Source organism: Tetrahymena thermophila (assembly GCF_000189635.1).
Source record: "Tetrahymena thermophila SB210 genomic scaffold scf_8254577, whole genome shotgun sequence".
Taxonomy (NCBI): Eukaryota; Ciliophora; class Oligohymenophorea; order Hymenostomatida; family Tetrahymenidae; genus Tetrahymena; species Tetrahymena thermophila.
Genome location: NW_002476348.1, coordinates 79662 through 99895, shown reverse-complemented (window position 1 = coordinate 99895; position 20234 = coordinate 79662). Strand labels below are relative to the sequence as shown.

Genomic DNA, 20234 nt, shown 5'->3' with positions numbered 1-20234 from the left:
TTTTTTTACTTTGTTTTATAAATTTCATCTAAAAAGTTAATTGAATATTTTAAACCTATCTTGAAAATAAATATAAAAACAAAAAAATAATTTTTGATTAAGATAGACAAATTATAATTAAAATTTGATTTAATTTTTTTAATAATTATATTTAGAATTTATTCTGTGGTTCTAATTTAATTAAGTAAAAATATGTTAATTTAATTTAAATTAAAATTATTTTTTGTAAATTAGGATTTCATAAAAGTGCTGATTATTTTAAGATTTTAATATGTTTGATAAAAATTAAACAAAATGTTTATTTTAACTTTAGTATAAAATTTAAATATTTTTTTTTTTAATCAAAATTATATTTTAATTTAATTTATAAATTAATTTGTATTTTAGAATTGAACTAGTAATAGATATTTTATTGACAAATCTATAATATTCTATTTATGTTTTTTAGGATATATTTTGCAAATAAAGGCAATTAAATATAAAGCTAAAATATATTTTTCATTATTAAGTTATTTAAAAAAGGAAAATAAAAAATACTATTTCTTTGAAAAAGTTATTTTGAATTTGATTAACCATTATAAAAATGAATAAATTTCTAAAATATTATAATGAAATAATAAAATTTTTAATAGTTTCAAACTTTGTTACTATATTGCTTTAATATTATAATTATTAAAAATTAAATCTAGATATTTTATGCTCTATTTTATAATAAAAAAAGATATTTACAGAATTTGAGTAATTATATTTAGAAAGAAATATGTTTTCCAAATTTACACTATTTTATATGAAAAAAACTTTTAAAAAAATTATAATAAAGTCAATTACAAATAACGGTTTACCTCCTATTAAAAAATAATTTATTTTTTATATAAAATAAAATAAAATAACTTATAAAGCAATGTAAATTAATTATAAAGGTATTTTTCTATACTAACATAAGGAGGAAGAAACTATTAAATTACCACTCTTAACACTTCTCTTACAATAATAATAATAATAAATAAGATGAATATGCAATTATTAATTTACAATACTAAAAAATCCAACTTTATATTACATTTTAATTTTTGGATACAAAATATCTAACAATTAAATTTTATAATCTAGAATATATTTAAATGCTTTATAAAACTAATATATTTTCATATTAAAACAAAGGCTTTTTAATAAATTATTTATTTTATTTTATAAAAATGTTTTAATTCAATTTTCATGTTAAGTTCAATAAAATTAAGCTCTTAATAATACAATAGTATCTTAGTAAGGAACGTTGTTACAATTTTATGATTTCATGGAATAATCTTTTTAAATCCATTCATTAAAAATATGATGTATAATAATAAGATTTATTTCTTTTATAAAATTCAAGTTCATTTATGGTATTTTAAAAGCTATAATACTTTACAAAAATAGAAATAGAGATATTAAAGTTTAATATTTTACTTTTAGCAATATCATTTAAGGCCTTTAAATGATTAATACTTTTTAATCATAAATTCTAATAATTAATAAATTACTAAAAATAAATTTAAAATATAAAAAAAATGAATAAACTTTCGCTGGTACTATGCCTTTTGCTTGTTCTAGTTTCTTTTAGAGCTGAAAGTGAATTTACTTATTAACATTATGTTGAGATCATTGAAGGAGAAGAATATATCTAAACTCCCTTTGGATTGATGCTAAAAGAATGCATTTAAAATGTTCCATCAGGTACTTTTGTTGAAGAATTAGAGGACGGATCTATACATCTTACAAACGATGAATAAAACTTTACAAAAAAAATTTTTAAAAACGATAGATGCTCCCAAAGAAATCCTACCAAAAATCTCAATTAATGGATAGATGCTGGTGGATATTGGCTCCCTAATGGCTTGACTTTAAGATCATTTGAAGGAAACTACAGAGTCCCTAACAATCCTTAAACTACCAACTACTAATAATTGTTTTACTTTATTGGATCTTAAAATAATGGCGGAAGTGGTCCTGGCATCAGTATCATCTAACCTGTTTTGGGCTACTATCGTGGTTGGTATTTCTAATCTTGGAACTGTTGTCCTCAAGGTTAAGCTATAAATGCAAGTGCTGTTTCAGGAATCAATCCATACGATACAATTTATGGCTCAGTCACTGTTTAAAATAATGTTGCTACTATCACCTCAACAAATAAAGCTGGTCAATCTTCTATTTTATCAGTTGCTTAAAATAGCAGAAACTTTAATTGGATTGATGCTACTTTGGAAGTTTTTAATATTTCTGCATGCACTGATTTCCCTACTGACTATTTAGAATTCACAAATATGAAGGTAGTTCTATCAAACGGTTAAACAATTCAGCCAGCTTGGTATGATGATTATGGTAAATCTTAATGCAATGGAAAAGTTACAATTATTAATCCTTCAACAATCAAAATACAACATAATCTTCCTGCTTAAGAACAACAGTGAAAATTTTAAAATGAATCATTAAAAATGCTTTATGTTAACTTTATTAAATAATTATATATAAAAGTAAATAAATATTTTAAAACATTAAATGATAAATAAATAAATTATATTTTTTATTATTTGAATGAATTATTCAAGCAAATATAATTTTAAAAAACCATAAATTTTATTATTTTAAGGTTTATTCAATAATTTTGCATTGAAATAGATAATATTTTTGATTAGATATAATTTTTTTATTTGCAGAAAAAAAATAATTAAAAGATTGTAAGTAAATTAATTAATTAAAATTCATTACCTTATTTAAAGCACTTACAATTTATATATGTAAAATATAAAATTTAATTATACTAAAAAAATATTTATTTTTGAGAGTAAAACTTATTTAAAAGGATTTTGATATATTTTTTAAAGATTTTAGTAACCAAAAACCGCTAAACAAAAGAAAATGTTTTGTATAATATTCTACCAATACTTAGTGAAAAAATTTTTATATGTTTCTTTTTTATCAAAGATTAAAAGAAATTTCAAGTATTTTTTTAATGACTGTTTGAAATTTCTATCTACTTTTACTTTTTGGCATGTTCCATCTCTTTTATTTTTTCATAATAAGGTTTCCAGTTAGGTTAATAATTCATTAAGCGTAACCATATTAAAGAAAGGCCATTCATTCCAGCAAAAATGTAAAATATACCAGGAAATCCAATACTATCTTTGACTAAAGCTACAAGAGCGAATTGTAGGAAATTAGCTCCTGCATAACCATACCAAACTATCCCATAAACTTCAGAACCAACTGTAGTACCAAAAAATTACGCACATAGAGCGAGAAGCATTCCAAAAGTACCACCAAAAGTGCCCATAGTTATGACTACCCAAAACAAATAAAAAGCATCATGCTTTACAGCAAATTAAAAAGTAACACAAAGTATTATTTATACAATACATACGGCAGCATAGCAATCCTTGAATTTATATTTATCTAAAAGAGCTGACCAAAATGGTCTTGTTAAACCATTAGTTATTCCAGAAAGAGATCCGATCAAAGTTAGGAATGCATCATCTGAAATATACTCCTTTCCGTAAGTTTTATAATTTCCAGAAATGCATAAACCAATTGATCCAGTCAAAAATGAAGTAAGTACGACGAAGTAAAAATATTTAGTTTTAATTGCTGTTGAAAAGTTTGGGCAGCCAAGTTTTTTATAATATTCTATTTCGTCTTCAATTATTTTTGATTCATCTTATATTTAAATTTAAACATCTCTTGGTATTTTATTAGTTGATTCTGTTATGCAAATAACAGTACCTTTATTTTCTTCTATTTTATTATCAGATTTATAATTTATTTCCTAATTAGATTTAATTTGCAATAGATTTATATTTTCATTTTAATTTGTTTCAGTTTGTTAATTTTCTACTAATTAATTAGCATTCTATTCACTATTTTAAATTTATTTGCTCAATTATCCAATTTTATTTTCATCATCATTATTTTATGGAACTTTTACTACAAGAGTGTTTAACTTCAGTTATGATTGTTTCTATTCCTATCCCTTTTACATCTCTTCCTTCTTAGCATTTTATTACTTTAAAAGCATTTCAGTTTAACTTGGATGATCTATCAACAACATAGAACCTAACCACATTTGAAGTAAATAAGCTAAGCTTAGCCATCTCAAAGCTTCAGGAACTTTTTAAGCAACTGATTCAGCATCCCCCATAAAATAGCTTTCTCCGTTCCCTGCTTTAATAGGTTGTAAGTTCTATTTATTTACGATCTAGAAAAACACCTAGCTATAAATAAGAGATGCAAGCCCATAACCAACTAGAATGAGTCCTGAAATTAAACCTCTCTTTTTAGGATAATAAAGCAATCCAATATAAAGAGTTATAGACATAGAAGCTCCATCAAGAACACCAAAAAAGAGGGAATAAAATATAACAAATACTCCAAATTATGTTTACCAGCTTGCAATAAAAATACAAGCGCTTGCCAATGTGGTAAGTATAAAACAAACTATCCTTGTCCTAGCAGTTTTTTTGATAAGTTTCATACCTAATGGGATCCCTGTAGCCACTGAAAACATCATGATAGGGAAGACCACTCCTGCTTATTTTAATGTTAAGTCTGGATTATCTTTAGTTCTGAAGTATGATGTAATGTAAACAGTTATAACACCCCATAAATAAATAGTACCTAGGACTAAGTGTACTATTATAGATCCAGCGATAGTTATATATGATTTCTGATCAAGATTGAGAGCCATAAGCAAATAATTTCTTTATAATTTAAGATGTTTTTTTTTCTCTTGGTTTCTTTCAATTGACTTTTGATTTGATAAAAGAAGAATTTAATTTACACTTTTATGTATTTTTATCTCTTAAGAATACAAATACATTAAATTTATGACTAACATATTTCAATTTTAAATAATCCAGATTGAAGCATCATATTTAAGTATTTGATTTATATAAATCGTAATTTTTTTGTTCTATATAAAAGAAAGAGTTATCGTAAGTGGAATAGATCTTCTTAGATTTTTATCAAGCTTTGAATTAATAAGAAATTTTTCTTTTAAAACGCTAAAGAATTTCTCATAAATTTATCTAATTAATAATAATTAAATTAAATACGATAAAGTAGATAAAAAAAATAAGTTTTCATACGTAATAATTATCAGAAGAGAACTAATAAAATATTACTTTAATTAAATAAAAGGAAATATAAATTTAAAGATGGGTGTACCAGGCTATTTTAGTTGGATTCACAGAAAGTATCCTTATCAAGTCAGAAAAGTTAGACGCAACGGAAGAAAGAAACACATCGACTGCCTTTACATAGATGTAAACGGTATTTGCTACTAATACGCTAGAGATGAGCACCAATATAACTATTTACTCAAACCTAAATCTCTTGAAACTATATTTAAGCAAGTCATTGATCACATCGACTCAATTATCGAACTAGTAGAGCCTTAGCTCTAAGTTTATCTTATGTTAGGTAAAATTTTCTAACACTTATATTATTTTAAACGCTATTAATTTAACATTTTTTTTGTATTTTCTTTACTGATCCAATTGAAACGGTAATTCTTATACCTGAGGTTTTCAAATATGAAATCAGAAGAATACTTGGGTCTTCATGTTATTCAAAACAATTTTTTTTAATATTTAGCTTAGCAAATCCATTCTAACCAAATTTGAGTGGTTTTGAAAGCTATTTTTGCATGATGAGATTCAAAAAAAATTAATTTTAATTAAAACTTTTCGCCATCTTTTATATTTAAAAAATTATTCTTAAAAAAGATGGTCCATGCCCAAGAGCAAAGATGAACTAGCAAAGACAAAGAAGATTCCATGCTGAAATGCATCATTTAACATTGAAGGATGAGCTCAAAAAGCATGGATTTGATGTGAAGGAAGAAACCGTACCAAATAATTCAATTGCTCCAGGAACTCCTTTTATGTATGAACTAAATGAGTAGTTAAGGAGATATATTGAAACTCGTATTGCTTTATCTAACAAAGCTATGACTGATGGAGAAGCAGATCATAAAGAGCATTAGGTAAGTTACAAGAAGCTCTAATTTATCTTGAGTGATAGTAATGCTCCTGGCGAAGGTGAACATAAAATCCTTGAAGTAATCAGAAAACATACTAATTTGTAGCTCACACATTGTATTGTTGGAGCTGATGCAGATTTACTCCTCCTTTCTCTTGCAACAATTGGCAAGCGTATTTTGATTTTAAGAGAAAACTCAAAATTTAAAGGAGATAAGGTATTTATTTATTTAATAGACTCTTTAATTATTAATTTTATTAATTAAAAAAATTAATTAAAACAGACAGATCTCGAAAAAGAATTATAGAAGCTTAAGGAAGAACTTAGTCATCCACAATTAGACTTGCACAAAGAAAGAGAGTACGATTTAGTTGACATTAATGGATTGAAGAGAGTAATTCTTGATAAGTATAAGAAAATGTTTGACAATAAACAAGTATAGAATCTAAAATATAATCCTATGTCTCTTATGGATGATTTTGTCTTTTTAAGTTTATTCGCTGGTAATGACTTCCTTCCTCGTTAGAATTACATGCAAATTAAATCAGAAAAAGGACATAAACCTAACATTTTAGACAAGCTTATCGAAAAATATGATAGCTATCTTGAGACTGCTACAAGTTATCTTAGTGATAGAGGTTTTATTAAATACAATTAAATCATAGAATTTTTTAAGCAAGTAGCCACTATTGAGCCTAAATTCAAGAATAATAGAATTTTCGAAGCTCCTTAAAAAGAAGAGAAATCGGTCTTTGATTACGTCAAAATTATGAGTTAGAAGTAAATCAATAACGTTGAAGATATTAAGGATTAGGATTTGATTGATTACGATTTCAAAGAAGAAGACCTTAAATTATAATAGACCAGCTCTGTAAATGAAGAAACAGAAATCCCTAAGGATATTATTCCTATTTCTGATAGCGATGAAGATTAGGAGGAATAAAAATAAAGCCATGATAAAGAATATCACAAAAAAAATAAAAAGGAATAGAAAAAGCATCACAATCAACATGATAAGGATAATTAATTAGCAAGTGGAACTGAAGATGAATAGAAAAAGTAAAAGTAGAATCAAGAAGATGATGAAGAAGATGAAATTCAGAAAATATTGAGTGATGAAATGAATGGTAAAGAAATTTATTTGAAAGAAAAACTAAAAGTGACGAATTAGTAAGAATATGATTTAATTATCATGAAATATCTTGAAGGTTTTGAATTCACCCTTCTTTACTATTTCCGTGGTATTGAGAAAGCTTCATGGAATTACTTTTACCCTCACTATTATGCTCCTTTAACTCAAGATGTTGTTGAATTCTTAGAAAGAAATCCTAAATTTGAAGTTAAATTTGTCAAAACTCAGCCATTCTAACCTTACAAGCAACTTTTAGCTATTCTTCATCCAGACAATGAAGCCCTCTTACCTGCCGAATTCAAAGGTTTATTTAAAAAATATCTACAACCTTTTTGCCCTTAAATTTTAGATATTGATAAGTATGGAGCTACTATGGAGCATATGTAAATTATAAAGCTACCTTTTATTGATGTGAATGTCTTAGAATAAGCTTACCAAGAAGGTGAAAAGGCTCTTGAAAAGTCAAAAAATGAATATGATAAGAACAGAAATATAAGATCATAAGATTTCATTTTTGAATATGACTTGAATTCTTCTATTAACATTCCTGTTTTTAACAAACTTGTTCACCACTAGATCATAGAAAAAGCTAATGTGCACATAATTCCATTTAATCATTTAGATGCAACTTTACCTGATAAAATTACAAATTTAACTGTAGACATGGAAAAGAAAAATGCAGAAAGACAGCAGTTTGAATAGAAAAAGAAGTTTAAGAAGTAGGATAGAGATGACTCAGAAGAATAAAATCAATACGAAAAAAAAGGAAAACACCATTACAAAAATGATAATCAAGATGAAAACCAAGAATACTCTAAGCATGGACATGGCCATGATAGTCACAAAGGACATTAACAACATGGAGGTCATGAAGGTCATCATAAAAATTTCCATGGTACTCATCATTAGGGACATAATAAGCAAGAAGAAGATGATTGATTGATATTATTTAATTATGCTTTTATGTTTACTTTTTATCTGTAATTGTACATTTAATATTTTATTGACTAAACTTTTATTTTATTCAAAATTTTTGACTATAATTAATTTATTTTAAGAAAAAAATGCAGAAATTTTAAGCATATTACATTTATTACAAAATAACGATTAAAAAATTTTAATATATACAATAACTTAACATTTGATAAGTTTATTAATATTTTTATCAATTCAAATATGATTAAATTTATTTCTTTTTTCAATGAGCAGTGGTGACTTTCTAATTATTTCATTCTAATCATTTTACTCAATATCCATTTAGTGGTAGCCATTAATATAATCGTTGAGCTTATCTTAATCATAGTTATTTCCATCATAATCATGATTTTTATCCATTTCATGCTCATCAAAGTATTCCTCATCATCATACAAAAATGTGCGAGGAACTGTGTGGAAGGGAACTCCAGGAGCAGCTTCAACATCTTTAAGCTGTTTGAATATTTCTTCTTAAATTTTATTTAAGTCTTCTTTACTATTTTTATTTTCTACTTACTATATAGGGACATGCAACACATTCTATTTTTCGTATAAATGGAAGAAAGGGTCATCAACAGGTATGGGACCATTAAGACTTTTTTTAACTAACAGTCCTGTTTCAAATGCCCAACAACGACTAACATTTTAAATAGTGTATCCACCTCCTCCTAATACTACAAGAGGTACATTAAAGCCCATCATATATGTTAAGCACTATCCATGACCTTTTATAGAAAGGTTAAAATGACCTATTTTATCATTTGCTAAGCTATCAGCTCCTGTTTAAAATACTACAACATCAGGTCTATATACTTCCATAACTTTGTTCATGACATTTTTAAATAATTAAACATAACTTTCGTCATCCATACCAGGTCTCAAAGGTACATTCACTGCATAGTTTTTACCTAAACCTTCTCCATTGCTATTTAATCCTCCTGTCCCTGGGAAGAAATCCTCACCAAACTCATGAAAACTTACAGTCATTACACGGTTAGTTGTATAGAAAGCTTCTTCAACACCATCACCATGGTGAACATCGATATCAATATATAAAACACGTGGAAAGACTTTTAAAAGTTCAAGAATACATATAACTATATCGTTTACATAGCAAAATCCATATGCTTCTCCTTTTTTCGCATGATGCAAACCTCCTCCCCAGTTAATAGCAATATCAGCTGCATTATTTATGATCAAATGAGCCGCATCGATAGAGCCACCTTATTTTAAATATATAACTTTAACTTAAATACTTAAAAAAATTAATCATCATAATTTAGTATATATATCTATGATTTAAAACCAATCTCTATTAATATTAATATATAACTAAATTATTATTAAAGTAGGCTGCTTATATTCTTCTAAACAATCAAAGAAAAAGTAGAGAAAAAAAAGCTTAAATAGCTTGATGATCCAAAATATTGTGAATATTATTTAATAATACATTTTATTTCCTAGAGTATTTAATAAAAAAAATTAAAAATAAATTATTGAGTAACCACCTGTTGAGAGCTGACTAAAAGTATAGAGTCCATCAAAACCTGGGCAGTCCGCTTATACATCAATACCATATTACTTCTTTTTATCACTATCATTTTTTGCATCTTCATCTATTAAAGGTATACTGCATCCATTTTTCTTCAGAAAATCTATCTTAGAGCTTGAAACATAGTTAGAGAGGTATTCAACATAATCTTAATCATGAAATTGCATAATTTCTTCTTTTGTTGCTTCTCTTGTGGTATAAACATCAAGATCTTTGTAAACTCCGTATCCAACAATCAAAGAGTGAGTCATAGAAATTCTCTTAGGATTCATCAAATGCAGCTTACCATAGTTATAATTTCCAATTTCATTATTGTAAAAATATGCTACTTTTTTTTTAGTCTCCATATTATTTAGAATAGCTTACTTTTTTTGCTTAAATAAATAATTATTTTTAGGTTATATTATAATTTATTTTCCCTCTCTTTTTCAAAACTTTTTTTACTTTTATATTTCAAATATAAAATCTCTTTTTTAAGAATTATCTTGATATCGCATTCTTACTTAGCTTGATTGATATCAAAGCTAACCATGTTTAAATGCACTATAAAGATAGAAATTTAGATAGAAACAAACATCATAATTATCTTTTGATTTTAATTTTTTTAAAATATAACTAGTGATAGGTATATTTGTGAAAATTTCAGAATAGGTAAAGAATAGTATTTGGATAAATTAATTTTAAATATAATAAAAGTAAATATTTGAAGAGCAAATTAATAAAATATTAATACAATTTGCTCTTTAATTATAATAATACTATTGAACTAAAAATATAATATTCACAAAAATTTCAAATATGATTAAATCTACTACTATTCTTTTCTATTAATAGAGGTTGTTTTCTATATACTCCAACTTCTTCATTTTATTCGACCTCCATTGTTTAATATCCGTTTATATAGTCATTAAGCTTATTGAAATTATAAGTATTTCCAGAAAAATCATGATGTTAATCTTATTCATTTTCCTCGAAATATTCATCGTCATCATACTAGAATGCTTTGGGAACATTATGAAAAGGTATTGATGGGGCAGCATCTACTTCTTTTAGTTGCTTAAAGACCTCTTCTTATATTTTATTTAAATCTTCTTTACTATTCTTATTTTCTACTTGCTAAATTGGAACGTGAAGCATATTCTATTTTTCATATAAATGGAAAAAGGGATCATCAACAGGTATAGGTCCATTTAAATTTTTTTTAACAAGTAATCCTGTTTCATATGCCCAGCAACGACTTACATTTTAAATAGTATATCCACCTCCTCCTAAAACTACTACAGGAACATTAAACCTTAGCATGTAAGTCAAGCATTCGCCATGTCCTCTAATAGATAAATTAAAATGCCCAATTTTGTCATTAGCTAAACTATCAGCTCCAGTTTAGAATACAACTACGTCAGGTCTAAACACTTCCATTACTTTATTCATTACATTTTTAAATAGTTATTTATAACTTTCATCATCCATACCAGGTCTAAGTGGTACATTCACAGCATAATTTTTGCCCAATCCTTCTCCACTACTGTTGAGGCCACCTGTTCCAGGAAAGAAATCTTCTCCAAATTCATGAAAACTAACTGTCATTACTCTATTTGTAGTAAAGAAAGCCTCTTCTACGCCATCTCCATGGTGTACATCTATATCTATGTAAAGCACACGAGGAAATACTTTTAAAAGCTCCAAAATGCATATTACTATATCATTAACATAACAGAAGCCATAAGCTTCTCCCTTCTTAGCATGATGCAATCCACCACCCCAGTTAATAGCTACATCTGCAGCATTATTTATAATTAAGTGAGCTGCATCAATCGAACCACCTAATTATGGTTTAAAGAAAAAAAATATTAAGATATTAAATTTAAATTTTATTTTTACTAAAATGAATATTTTTTAAATATTTTAAAATATAAATTTGGGTTAAAAATAATTTTTTTTGAAATTGTGTTTAACTATTATTTTTCACCATTTTCTAGGATAATAATTAATTATTTATTGAATATTTATTACTTTCTTCTACTCAAATTCTTTAAATAGAAGGAGAAGATTTAAGCAAGTAAATTTTTTCTAGTATATATTTTGAAAACTGTAAATCCAACTAACTCAAATTCTTGTTCAAAATGGAAATATAATTTATTACCTGTTGAAAGTTGGCTAAAGGTATAGACACCATCAAAGCCAGGACAATCAGCTTGAACATCTATGCCATATTATCTCTTTTTTTCTACATCATTTTTAGCTTCCTCATCTATGATAGGAGCAGTGCATCCATTCTTTCTTAGAAAATCTATTTTAGTACTCGATACATAGTTAGAAAGGTACTCAACATAATCCTAATCATGAAACTGCATTATCTCTTCTTTGGTGGCTTCTCTTGTTGTGTATACGTCAAGATCTTTATAGACACCATAACCTACAATCAAGGAATGAGTCATTGAAATTCTTTTTGGGTTCATTAAATGCAACTTTCCATAGTTGTAGTTACCTATTTCGTTATTGTAAAAATAAGCTACTCTTTTTTTTGTTTCCATTCCTATTTTTCAAACAGCTCTTACAAAATAATTTTATCTTAAAAACAGCTAGGTTGTGTTTAGAATTTTATGAAATACTTATATTCTATCAAAAACTTATTTTATATAATTTTTTGGTTTATTAATTTTTATAAATTTTTTGGATATATTTTAAAGCAAAATCCACTTACTAGCTCTTGTAATAAACAATCTTATTATCAAAAACATTTAATTTAATAATATATTAACACAAAATATTACCTATTATTTATATATAGCTAATCAACAATTAAAATCTCATAGACTAATATTTGTTAGTGCTATACCAAGTAAATTTAAATTCTATTATAAAAATTATTGTGCCATAGAATAATAAATAATAAGTTATGTTTATATCTTTTATATAGGACTTTAAATGAAAAATATATATAATTGTCTTTTTTAAAGTGTATTACAGTTTATATGAGCGATTTATATTTTTGTAAGATAAGAGTTGTAATATCATTTACTTTCTAAAAGAAATCAATGTTTACAAAATTTTATTGAGTAATTTAGTAACTATAACAAACTAATTTTTATGGTATAAAAATATAATTTTTTTTAACTGATGAATAAATTTTTTAATTTACTATTTTTTAACTATTTATATTTTATTAATCGCAGTAAAACAATTTTTTTTTAACCATGAGCTTATATTATTTAAACATTATTATCATTTTTAAAATTATTATTTGTTTTCATTTGAAGTTATAAAACTAAAAATTATTAAAGATTTTATTAAAAAAAAAAAAAAATTATAAAATATTTATAAAAAGTATGTATAAATAAATTAAAAATAAAATAAATCTAAAAATTTATATGAATAAAAATATAGTTTTTAATTATTAAAAAATATAGAAAATATAAAAGTTTTTAAAATATTGTTTACAAATAAATTTGGCTATTTTCAAAAATAAATATTCTGTAAATAAATATAAATAAAAAATTTTTTTTAAACCACAATAAAAAACATATAAAATTTAATTATATAATTTTCTATTTTCAAATTTTATCATTTTCTTTTTATTTAGTTAAATTGTTATTATTTTTTATAAAGCGGAAGTTGTTAGTCAGAATGTAATTAAAATTTTATTCTTCTATAATTTAACTTTAAATACTTATATCAAATGACGAGTTATCTTCAAGCTTTTATTAATTTATTTGAGGGATATTATGTAAGGATTCTACTTTAAAAATTGATTATCTTTTATTTTATATAATAGTTGATTTTTTTGAATTTTTATTGGTTAAAATTGTTGGATTTGCTGTAATAGAACTAAGCATCAAATTATTCGTATTTTTATCATTTTTCTCTGTAGACATATATTAGACATTCGATTCTAAATTAGAGTTGTTTTCCATTTTTTATTATGTTATATGAGGAATATTATAAAGTGACTTTGCATTAAAAATAGATTTTCTTTTATTTAGTAATAAAGTAGATTTCTTTGAATTCTATTTATGTATTTAAAATGGAGAAATAATACTAGAGTTAAGCATAGATATTTTAGTATTAGAAATTTAGTTTATTACATAATCTTACTCCTGATATTTAGAACTATTATAATCATTATCTTAAGAATCATTATTCTTTATCATCTATTATTTTTTTTAAATAATGCATTTTTAAATGAAAGAAAAACATTTTTAATTTTTAGTATTACTTTTCTACTTAAAAAAGCTTAATCAAACTGAATACCGCTTTATTCTAATTAAAAAAAAATTATTATACTAATGAATGGATCTTAAATATAAGTGGTAAATTAATTTTATTATGAATTAATATAGTACAATTATAATAAGAATCAGTTTTCTAAAAGTCAGTTATAGTTTTTATTCCTCTATTTCTTTCCATAATTTCATTTTTTTCTGACTTATTTTCTTTCTTTCTAAACGTATCTAATGATGATGATAATAAAAAAAGAAAATTTAAATTTAAATAGTTTTTTTTTAATTTATAAATTGGAGAGAATTAAAGTAAATTTAAGTTACATTTTAAAAAATAGTAGTAGTTCTATCTTTATTCCTTATTTAAATCTATAAGAAATAAATATTTATTAATAAAAGATATGATTAATAATAGCAAAATTACTTAATAGAATATTTTATACACCTTTTATAATACTATCTTTCAATTTTTATTTCTTTTCTTAAAACTTTTACTACTTATTCTCTGAATTGTTATTTATTTTGAGCATTTATCCAATTTATGAATTCTAAATTCTTTTGCATAATAGTCTAATTTTCAATTGTAAAAATTTTAATATGTGTCTGAAAAGGTAAACTATGAATAATAAATTAGTTCCAAATAAAACTATATATTTTATAAACTCAAAGTATATATAGTTTTATTCTATTGAAAAAATCTAAAGCAGAAAAGTAATCAAAAAAGTAATTGACATATAACAATCAATGTTATAATTAATTGGTTTTTAGTAAGGTTTTAGCTTTTGTAAAAAGAAGAAATATGTTATAATTGTTAAAAAGATTAAAACTGATTTTGTTAAACTATCTTAAGAATATATTCCAAGGATAATGACAATTATCATTCTCTCAATCATTCTCACAAATTCCCAATAATACTTATCAACTCTATATTCCCTTAAAAGATATCCAAATTTACTTTAAAGCTCAGAAAATTCTAATTATTACTTATTTTTGTAAAGTAATATAAAAATTAATATAGGTATTATAAAGACATAAATAATCATAATAGGAGTCACTATTGCGAGCAAATAAAACTTGCTTTAGTCAGTATAGCATTCGTAAGTTATGTTTTGCAAAATGTAGCTTTTATTTTCAATCTATATACAGCTTACAAGTAAAATAAAAGCCTAAAATATATCAATTTAAAAGTAAAAGAAAATAAAGAAGAATACTGCAATAACTATCTAAAAGTTGAACTTTTTGCCTTTTAATAAGTAAACTAACCTAATTAGCAAAAGAAATGACAAAAAATAAATCAAAGGTAAAAAGCACTAAAGTAAAAACTTCGAGTAAATTAAAGGTATTTGGAAGATTTTAAAGTCTAAGAAACACTATAAAGCATTTATCTAAGAAGAAATAGGATTCATTAATTCTAATACACCTGGTAAATTAAACAAGTTTTTTGTTAATTTTATATTTAAGTCCTAAACTTAAGTTATTATTTTTAGATAATGGGTAAAAAATTTGATTATAATTGCTGATTAGCTAGATTTTTAGATCTTAAAATATTATATCTTGCTATTAAAAGAAATACTTTTTTTTATTTATAGGGATTGCAATATTCCAGACTTCCTCTTTTTTTTAAATTTATGAATAAATTTAAATATTTGTGTTTGGGTGCATTAAATCCCCAAAAAAAAACTAAAAGAAAAGGTTTTTAATTTTAAATTATGAACATTTTTAAAGAAAGAAACCATTAAGATAATAAATTGAATTAATTAATTTTTAAAAATTTATTTAATTCTATTTAATCATTTTATTTTCTTATAATAAATTTTATTAAAAATTGAATGAAATTATATTTGAAGTTTAGTAAAATGTTGATAATTATATTATTTATGTTGCTTGAAGTAATTTATTTATTTACCTATTCTTCTTCTTAGGTTGTATAGGAAGTTTCATTCCTAATTGAAAGATAAATTGATAAATTTATAATAGACAAACTTAATGAAATAAGAATTGCATTAAATATTGTTTTATAGCATTAATAACATTGAAAACCTCTTTTAATATATTTACTTCCCCAAACAATACCTTTCTCCTAAAAAAGATAATTAAATTTTTTTAATAATTACTAAAATTTAATAATTTTTAATTATACATCACACTCTAAGCATAAACTGCCAATATATCCCTTTTTACATAATTAATCTCCAGCTCCATAACCTCCAACACATGAAGTATCATCTTAATTTATGCATTAAATAATATTTGTAGATAAAATATTACTTCTCCAATATCCTTGGCTTACACTAACATTAGAACCGCCATAACATTTTGCTCCTTATGGACATGCACTACATTTTTAAAAATCAAAAGAATATGTTCCAGTATTACATCTAATACACTATATTAAGGTTCTGTTGAGATATTAATCTAATGAAAAAATATGTTAATTTAATAAGATTATATAATTAATCGTACCTTAAATTGACTCAAGTTTTATTTCTCCTAATAAACACTCTCTAAAGTTTATTTTAATTTAATGAATTAGATTTTACTTCACAATTTAATTGTTATATATCTTATATATCTAATCTGAATAAATATTTAAGGTTATTTATTATTAAGGTATTCCTGTTAAAATATTTTCAGGTATTTTTATATAAGACTTATCTTATAAATATTATGCAACTTATACACCTTGTAAATTACAGTCTACTTCATTTGAATTATTATCAATTTATATCCATGTATTTTTAAAATCCTGCTCTTAAATAATAATAGGTTGATCATTTTAATCATAAAACTATATTTATATTTCTTGTAAGGTATCACCGCTTCTAAAATTTGTTATAAATGAGCTTTGATGATCTAAGCTAATAATTTGTTTGTTATCTTTTTTATGAAAAGTATTAGAAAATATTAAATAATAAAAAAACTTCATTTTAAATAATTACTTATGATTTTTAGAGATGTCGGAAAACCTGAGTAAAAATTAGTTCCAAAAAGCTAAGCATTATTATTGTGATAAAATATATTTTCTTAAACTGGAATTATATTTTAATAATATAGAGCACCAGCAATCTTTGCAATATTATCAGTAAAAAATAAATTTTATAATTTAACCAAGTTATAATTTTATTATTCTTATTATATTATTGCTATTGCTCCTCCTTAGTTTTAAGAAGAGCATCCACTAAAATTACTATGTAGTATATTTAAAATGAATCTTGGTTATTGATTATAATATATAGATATAGCACCTCCATTTCCATCTAAAGATTCATTTTATTCAAAAATGCAGCTAATAATTGTTGTTTATTCTATTAAGTTTTAGAAATAAATTGAGCCTCCAGTAATACTCTAAAAGAATTTTATTAATAATTAATAAGGAATATTTTAATAAAAATTTACTGTATTATTTGAGAATGTACAATTGTTGATCTAGCCATTAGATTTTTCAAAAAAAAAGATACCTCCCTTGCATTATGAACAAAATATATTTTTAAATTAGGTTTAAGTAATTTAAAATATTGTGTTCAGAGTTGAAATATAAGACTAGCTCTATTATTAAATATAATCTTTGTTCTTTTAATAATCTTTGAAGATATTTTTAAATTTTGATTGAGTAATATTTAAAAATCCATATTATGAAGATATTAAAGATTAATATTACTACAATTAAAGATTCTTAATTGTGATATTTTTAATTAGTGTATTACAGTTTATCTAATTTAATATTAAATTGTTTTAAAGTACGCTTGATAAATACTATTGTGAATAATATCCAGTTAAACTATAATCATTAATAATAGCCTTACTATTTTAAATAAATATCTGTAAGCAAGGAAAAATATCGTATTTTAGTATATTCATATATTACTAAAAAGGTTATTAAATAGCTGTCAATGAAAATAACACATCCTCAATTTAAATAAATCCATTCTCAAAATTAAGTAGTTAGCAGTCAGCTGCAGATGAATATATATTTGTTAAATTATTGTTTTCCATAGTTAGCTGGTTAAATTATATGTTTTCTTATCTATTGAAATTACTATTTTTATATAAAAATCAAAATATTATTTATTAATTATAAATATAATAAATTTACTTGAAGCTAATTAACTAACTACCGTACTCCTGTATTTTGATATTATAAAATATATTTTTTTTTAATTTCACAAAAGAAACACTCTATTAGAAGTCAATATAAATCAAAGATCCTTTGAGAGATATTGAATTTTCAAATGAACAATTCTCTATTGTCAAATTAAAATTTTAATTTAAAGATTGTGCTTTTAAAATAGGCTAATAATTAGAAATTCCATAACTAAAAGTGATGTTATTAAAGTAAATTTGTGATGCTATTAATTAAATAAATGAATTAAAAATATTTTAATTTATTATTTCATATAATTAAATTTAAGAAGTATTATTTTTGAATAAGCACTAGCTAATAGATAAAGTATCAACCTAAATAAATAATGAATTGTAAAATCCTGTTGATTGATTTTCATAAAACTATGAATTTTAAATATCTAAATTTCCTTAAGCTGCAGAGATACTAATTCCTGTTGTTGATTTTTTAAAATTTGTTAATGGAGCATTTAAAATTCCACCTATAAATTAACATTCTATTATTTTTATTTATATTGGCTAATTATAGTTGATTTCTATGGGATTAGATTATGTGAAAATCTATGAACTAAATAACTTTGTTTTGTTAAATGTTATGTTTTAAAGATTGATCGAGCCTTACTCTTAGTCTTAGATGATATTACTAAAATAAATAAACGAGTTATTTATTATTGTACAATTTTAAAATAAAGCGTTTTCTATCAATAAACTACAAAAGTCTTATATCTATAGTAAAGAGTAGTAATAATTATTCTATTATTTTAATGGATAATTATGAGTGAACAAACCAAAGTTATTTTGTAATTAGAGATTTTTAATCTAAAAATCTTATCCATTTTAGCTAGTGAAAAAATTTAAGAACATTAAATTATTTAAATAAATATCATAAATTAGTATATGATTTATATTTAAAGAGGAAAAAATAGATACTTTCTATTCCTATTAAATTTAATTAGAATTCATTTTATCTAACGTAATTTAATTATTTTAAAAGTTAAATTATTAAATTATTATTTAGTAATCAGGTGAATTTAATTCTGGAAACACTGCGCTAATAAAAATTGTTTTAGAATTACTCACCTTAAAAAAGTTATCCTATATCGATATATTCCTAAAATAAAAGAGAGGATTTACTGAATTACTTTTGGTATCTAACTAGCTAATTTATCCAAATCTTCTAAAAAATTGTATATCATAAAAAAAATTAGTTTATATTAAGGAATTATTTAAAGAGCATGTTGTGCAATCAAAAAAATAATTTTATTGTTAATCATTAGTGTAGTTAAAATTATTTTCTTTTAGCAGTAAATTTGATAAACTCAATTATGTAGAACCTTAAATAATTTATATTACTCCTTAAGTTTAAATAGAGCACTTTGAAAGGACCAATCCTATTATGTTTAACTATAAAATAAAATATTTTTAAAAGTTCTAATAAAAATTATTTACATTTTAGACATTATTTAAAGTGATAAAAGGTTTAATAATGCTTGTTTAGTTGAACTATAAATTCCTTATGGACACTAATTTTATATCTTATAATTACATTTATCCACATTAGTTTAAGGGATAGTTTGAATGACTTTAACTTTGATTAATTATATATCTAGAATCAGTAATATTTATTATCTGTATAGATGTAAATTAAAGATGACATAAATTAGAAATATTTTGTAATTATTTATTTTGTAAAGCTAGGTTATTAAAATTAATAATATAATTAAGTATTTCTAACCCATAAGCATCCTAAATTGATAAACTTTCTTAGCAATTAACTCTAATTAACTTTCTTTGATCTAATGGTTGTATCTTAAGATTTGTTAAAATAAATGCTGTAGTTAGCATTTCATTATTTTAAAAATTATAAGATATTTCTATTTACGATGAAGAATCGTCAATAAAAACATTTACCAAAACGTATTAAGAAATATTCAATTCTTATTAAATCTCATTACTTAAAAAAAATAAATACTTGATACACCTTATCGATAAAAACGGATTTGCTAAAGTTCCTTACCCAAAATCTTAAGATAATTATTATCTTTCTAATGACAAGTCGAAATATTAATTAAATTAACATTTTTATTAGCACATTGATATATTTTTTAAACAATCACTAGCTTCTAATACTCCAAAAAAATCAGTAGAGAATAATATTATTTTTGATAGATCTTAACTAATTTAAAAGGAAGAAACAGTTAATTGATCAGTATTTATAAGCCAA

General features: G+C 23.4%; 7 protein-coding genes across 7 annotated transcripts; 2 read left to right on the top strand and 5 right to left on the bottom strand. All coding sequences in view use genetic code 6, as the record gives it.

Annotated features, from left to right (window-relative positions):
- Nucleotides 1-1547: 1547 nt before the first annotated feature.
- On the top strand, nt 1548-2447 carry TTHERM_00663810 (hypothetical protein; the record flags this gene model as incomplete). Its single annotated transcript, XM_001020147.1, has 1 exon — nt 1548-2447. The coding sequence occupies one exon, from the start codon at nt 1548-1550 to the stop codon at nt 2445-2447; it is 900 nt and encodes a 299-aa protein (XP_001020147.1).
- Nucleotides 2448-2974: 527 nt separating this feature from the next.
- On the bottom strand, nt 2975-4867 carry TTHERM_00663820 (oxalate/formate antiporter family transporter; the record flags this gene model as incomplete). The annotated part of the gene is made up of 1 exon (XM_001020148.3): nt 2975-4867. The coding sequence occupies one exon, from the start codon at nt 4865-4867 to the stop codon at nt 2975-2977; it is 1893 nt and encodes a 630-aa protein (XP_001020148.1).
- A 319-nt stretch (nt 4868-5186) lies between these two features.
- TTHERM_00663830 (XRN 5'-3' exonuclease amine-terminal protein) lies at nt 5187-8083 on the top strand (the record flags this gene model as incomplete). The annotated part of the gene is made up of 3 exons (XM_001020149.3): nt 5187-5451; nt 5757-6229; nt 6296-8083. The coding sequence occupies 3 exons, from the start codon at nt 5187-5189 to the stop codon at nt 8081-8083; spliced, it is 2526 nt and encodes an 841-aa protein (XP_001020149.2).
- Nucleotides 8084-8314: 231 nt separating this feature from the next.
- TTHERM_00663829 (class I histone deacetylase family protein) lies at nt 8315-10018 on the bottom strand (the record flags this gene model as incomplete). The annotated part of the gene is made up of 2 exons (XM_001470839.2): nt 8315-9342; nt 9628-10018. 2 exons carry the CDS (start codon nt 10016-10018, stop codon nt 8315-8317), a joined length of 1419 nt encoding a protein of 472 aa, XP_001470889.2.
- A 445-nt stretch (nt 10019-10463) lies between these two features.
- On the bottom strand, nt 10464-12205 carry TTHERM_00663840 (class I histone deacetylase family protein; the record flags this gene model as incomplete). The annotated part of the gene is made up of 2 exons (XM_001020150.3): nt 10464-11494; nt 11815-12205. The coding sequence occupies 2 exons, from the start codon at nt 12203-12205 to the stop codon at nt 10464-10466; spliced, it is 1422 nt and encodes a 473-aa protein (XP_001020150.2).
- A 1020-nt stretch (nt 12206-13225) lies between these two features.
- On the bottom strand, nt 13226-18111 carry TTHERM_00663860 (transmembrane protein, putative; the record flags this gene model as incomplete). The annotated part of the gene is made up of 11 exons (XM_001020152.2): nt 17985-18111; nt 17288-17927; nt 16831-17236; nt 16355-16768; nt 16032-16306; nt 15798-15971; nt 14316-15504; nt 14216-14260; nt 14015-14122; nt 13888-13931; nt 13226-13822 (listed from the first exon to the last, which is right to left on the bottom strand). The coding sequence occupies exons 2-11, from the start codon at nt 17882-17884 to the stop codon at nt 13226-13228; spliced, it is 3849 nt and encodes a 1282-aa protein (XP_001020152.2). The 5' UTR covers nt 17885-17927; nt 17985-18111.
- Nucleotides 18112-19329: 1218 nt separating this feature from the next.
- Nucleotides 19330-19749, bottom strand: TTHERM_000663859 (transmembrane protein, putative; the record flags this gene model as incomplete). Its single annotated transcript, XM_012798600.1, has 2 exons — nt 19330-19414; nt 19460-19749. 2 exons carry the CDS (start codon nt 19747-19749, stop codon nt 19330-19332), a joined length of 375 nt encoding a protein of 124 aa, XP_012654054.1.
- Between the last annotated feature and the right edge of the window lie 485 nt (nt 19750-20234).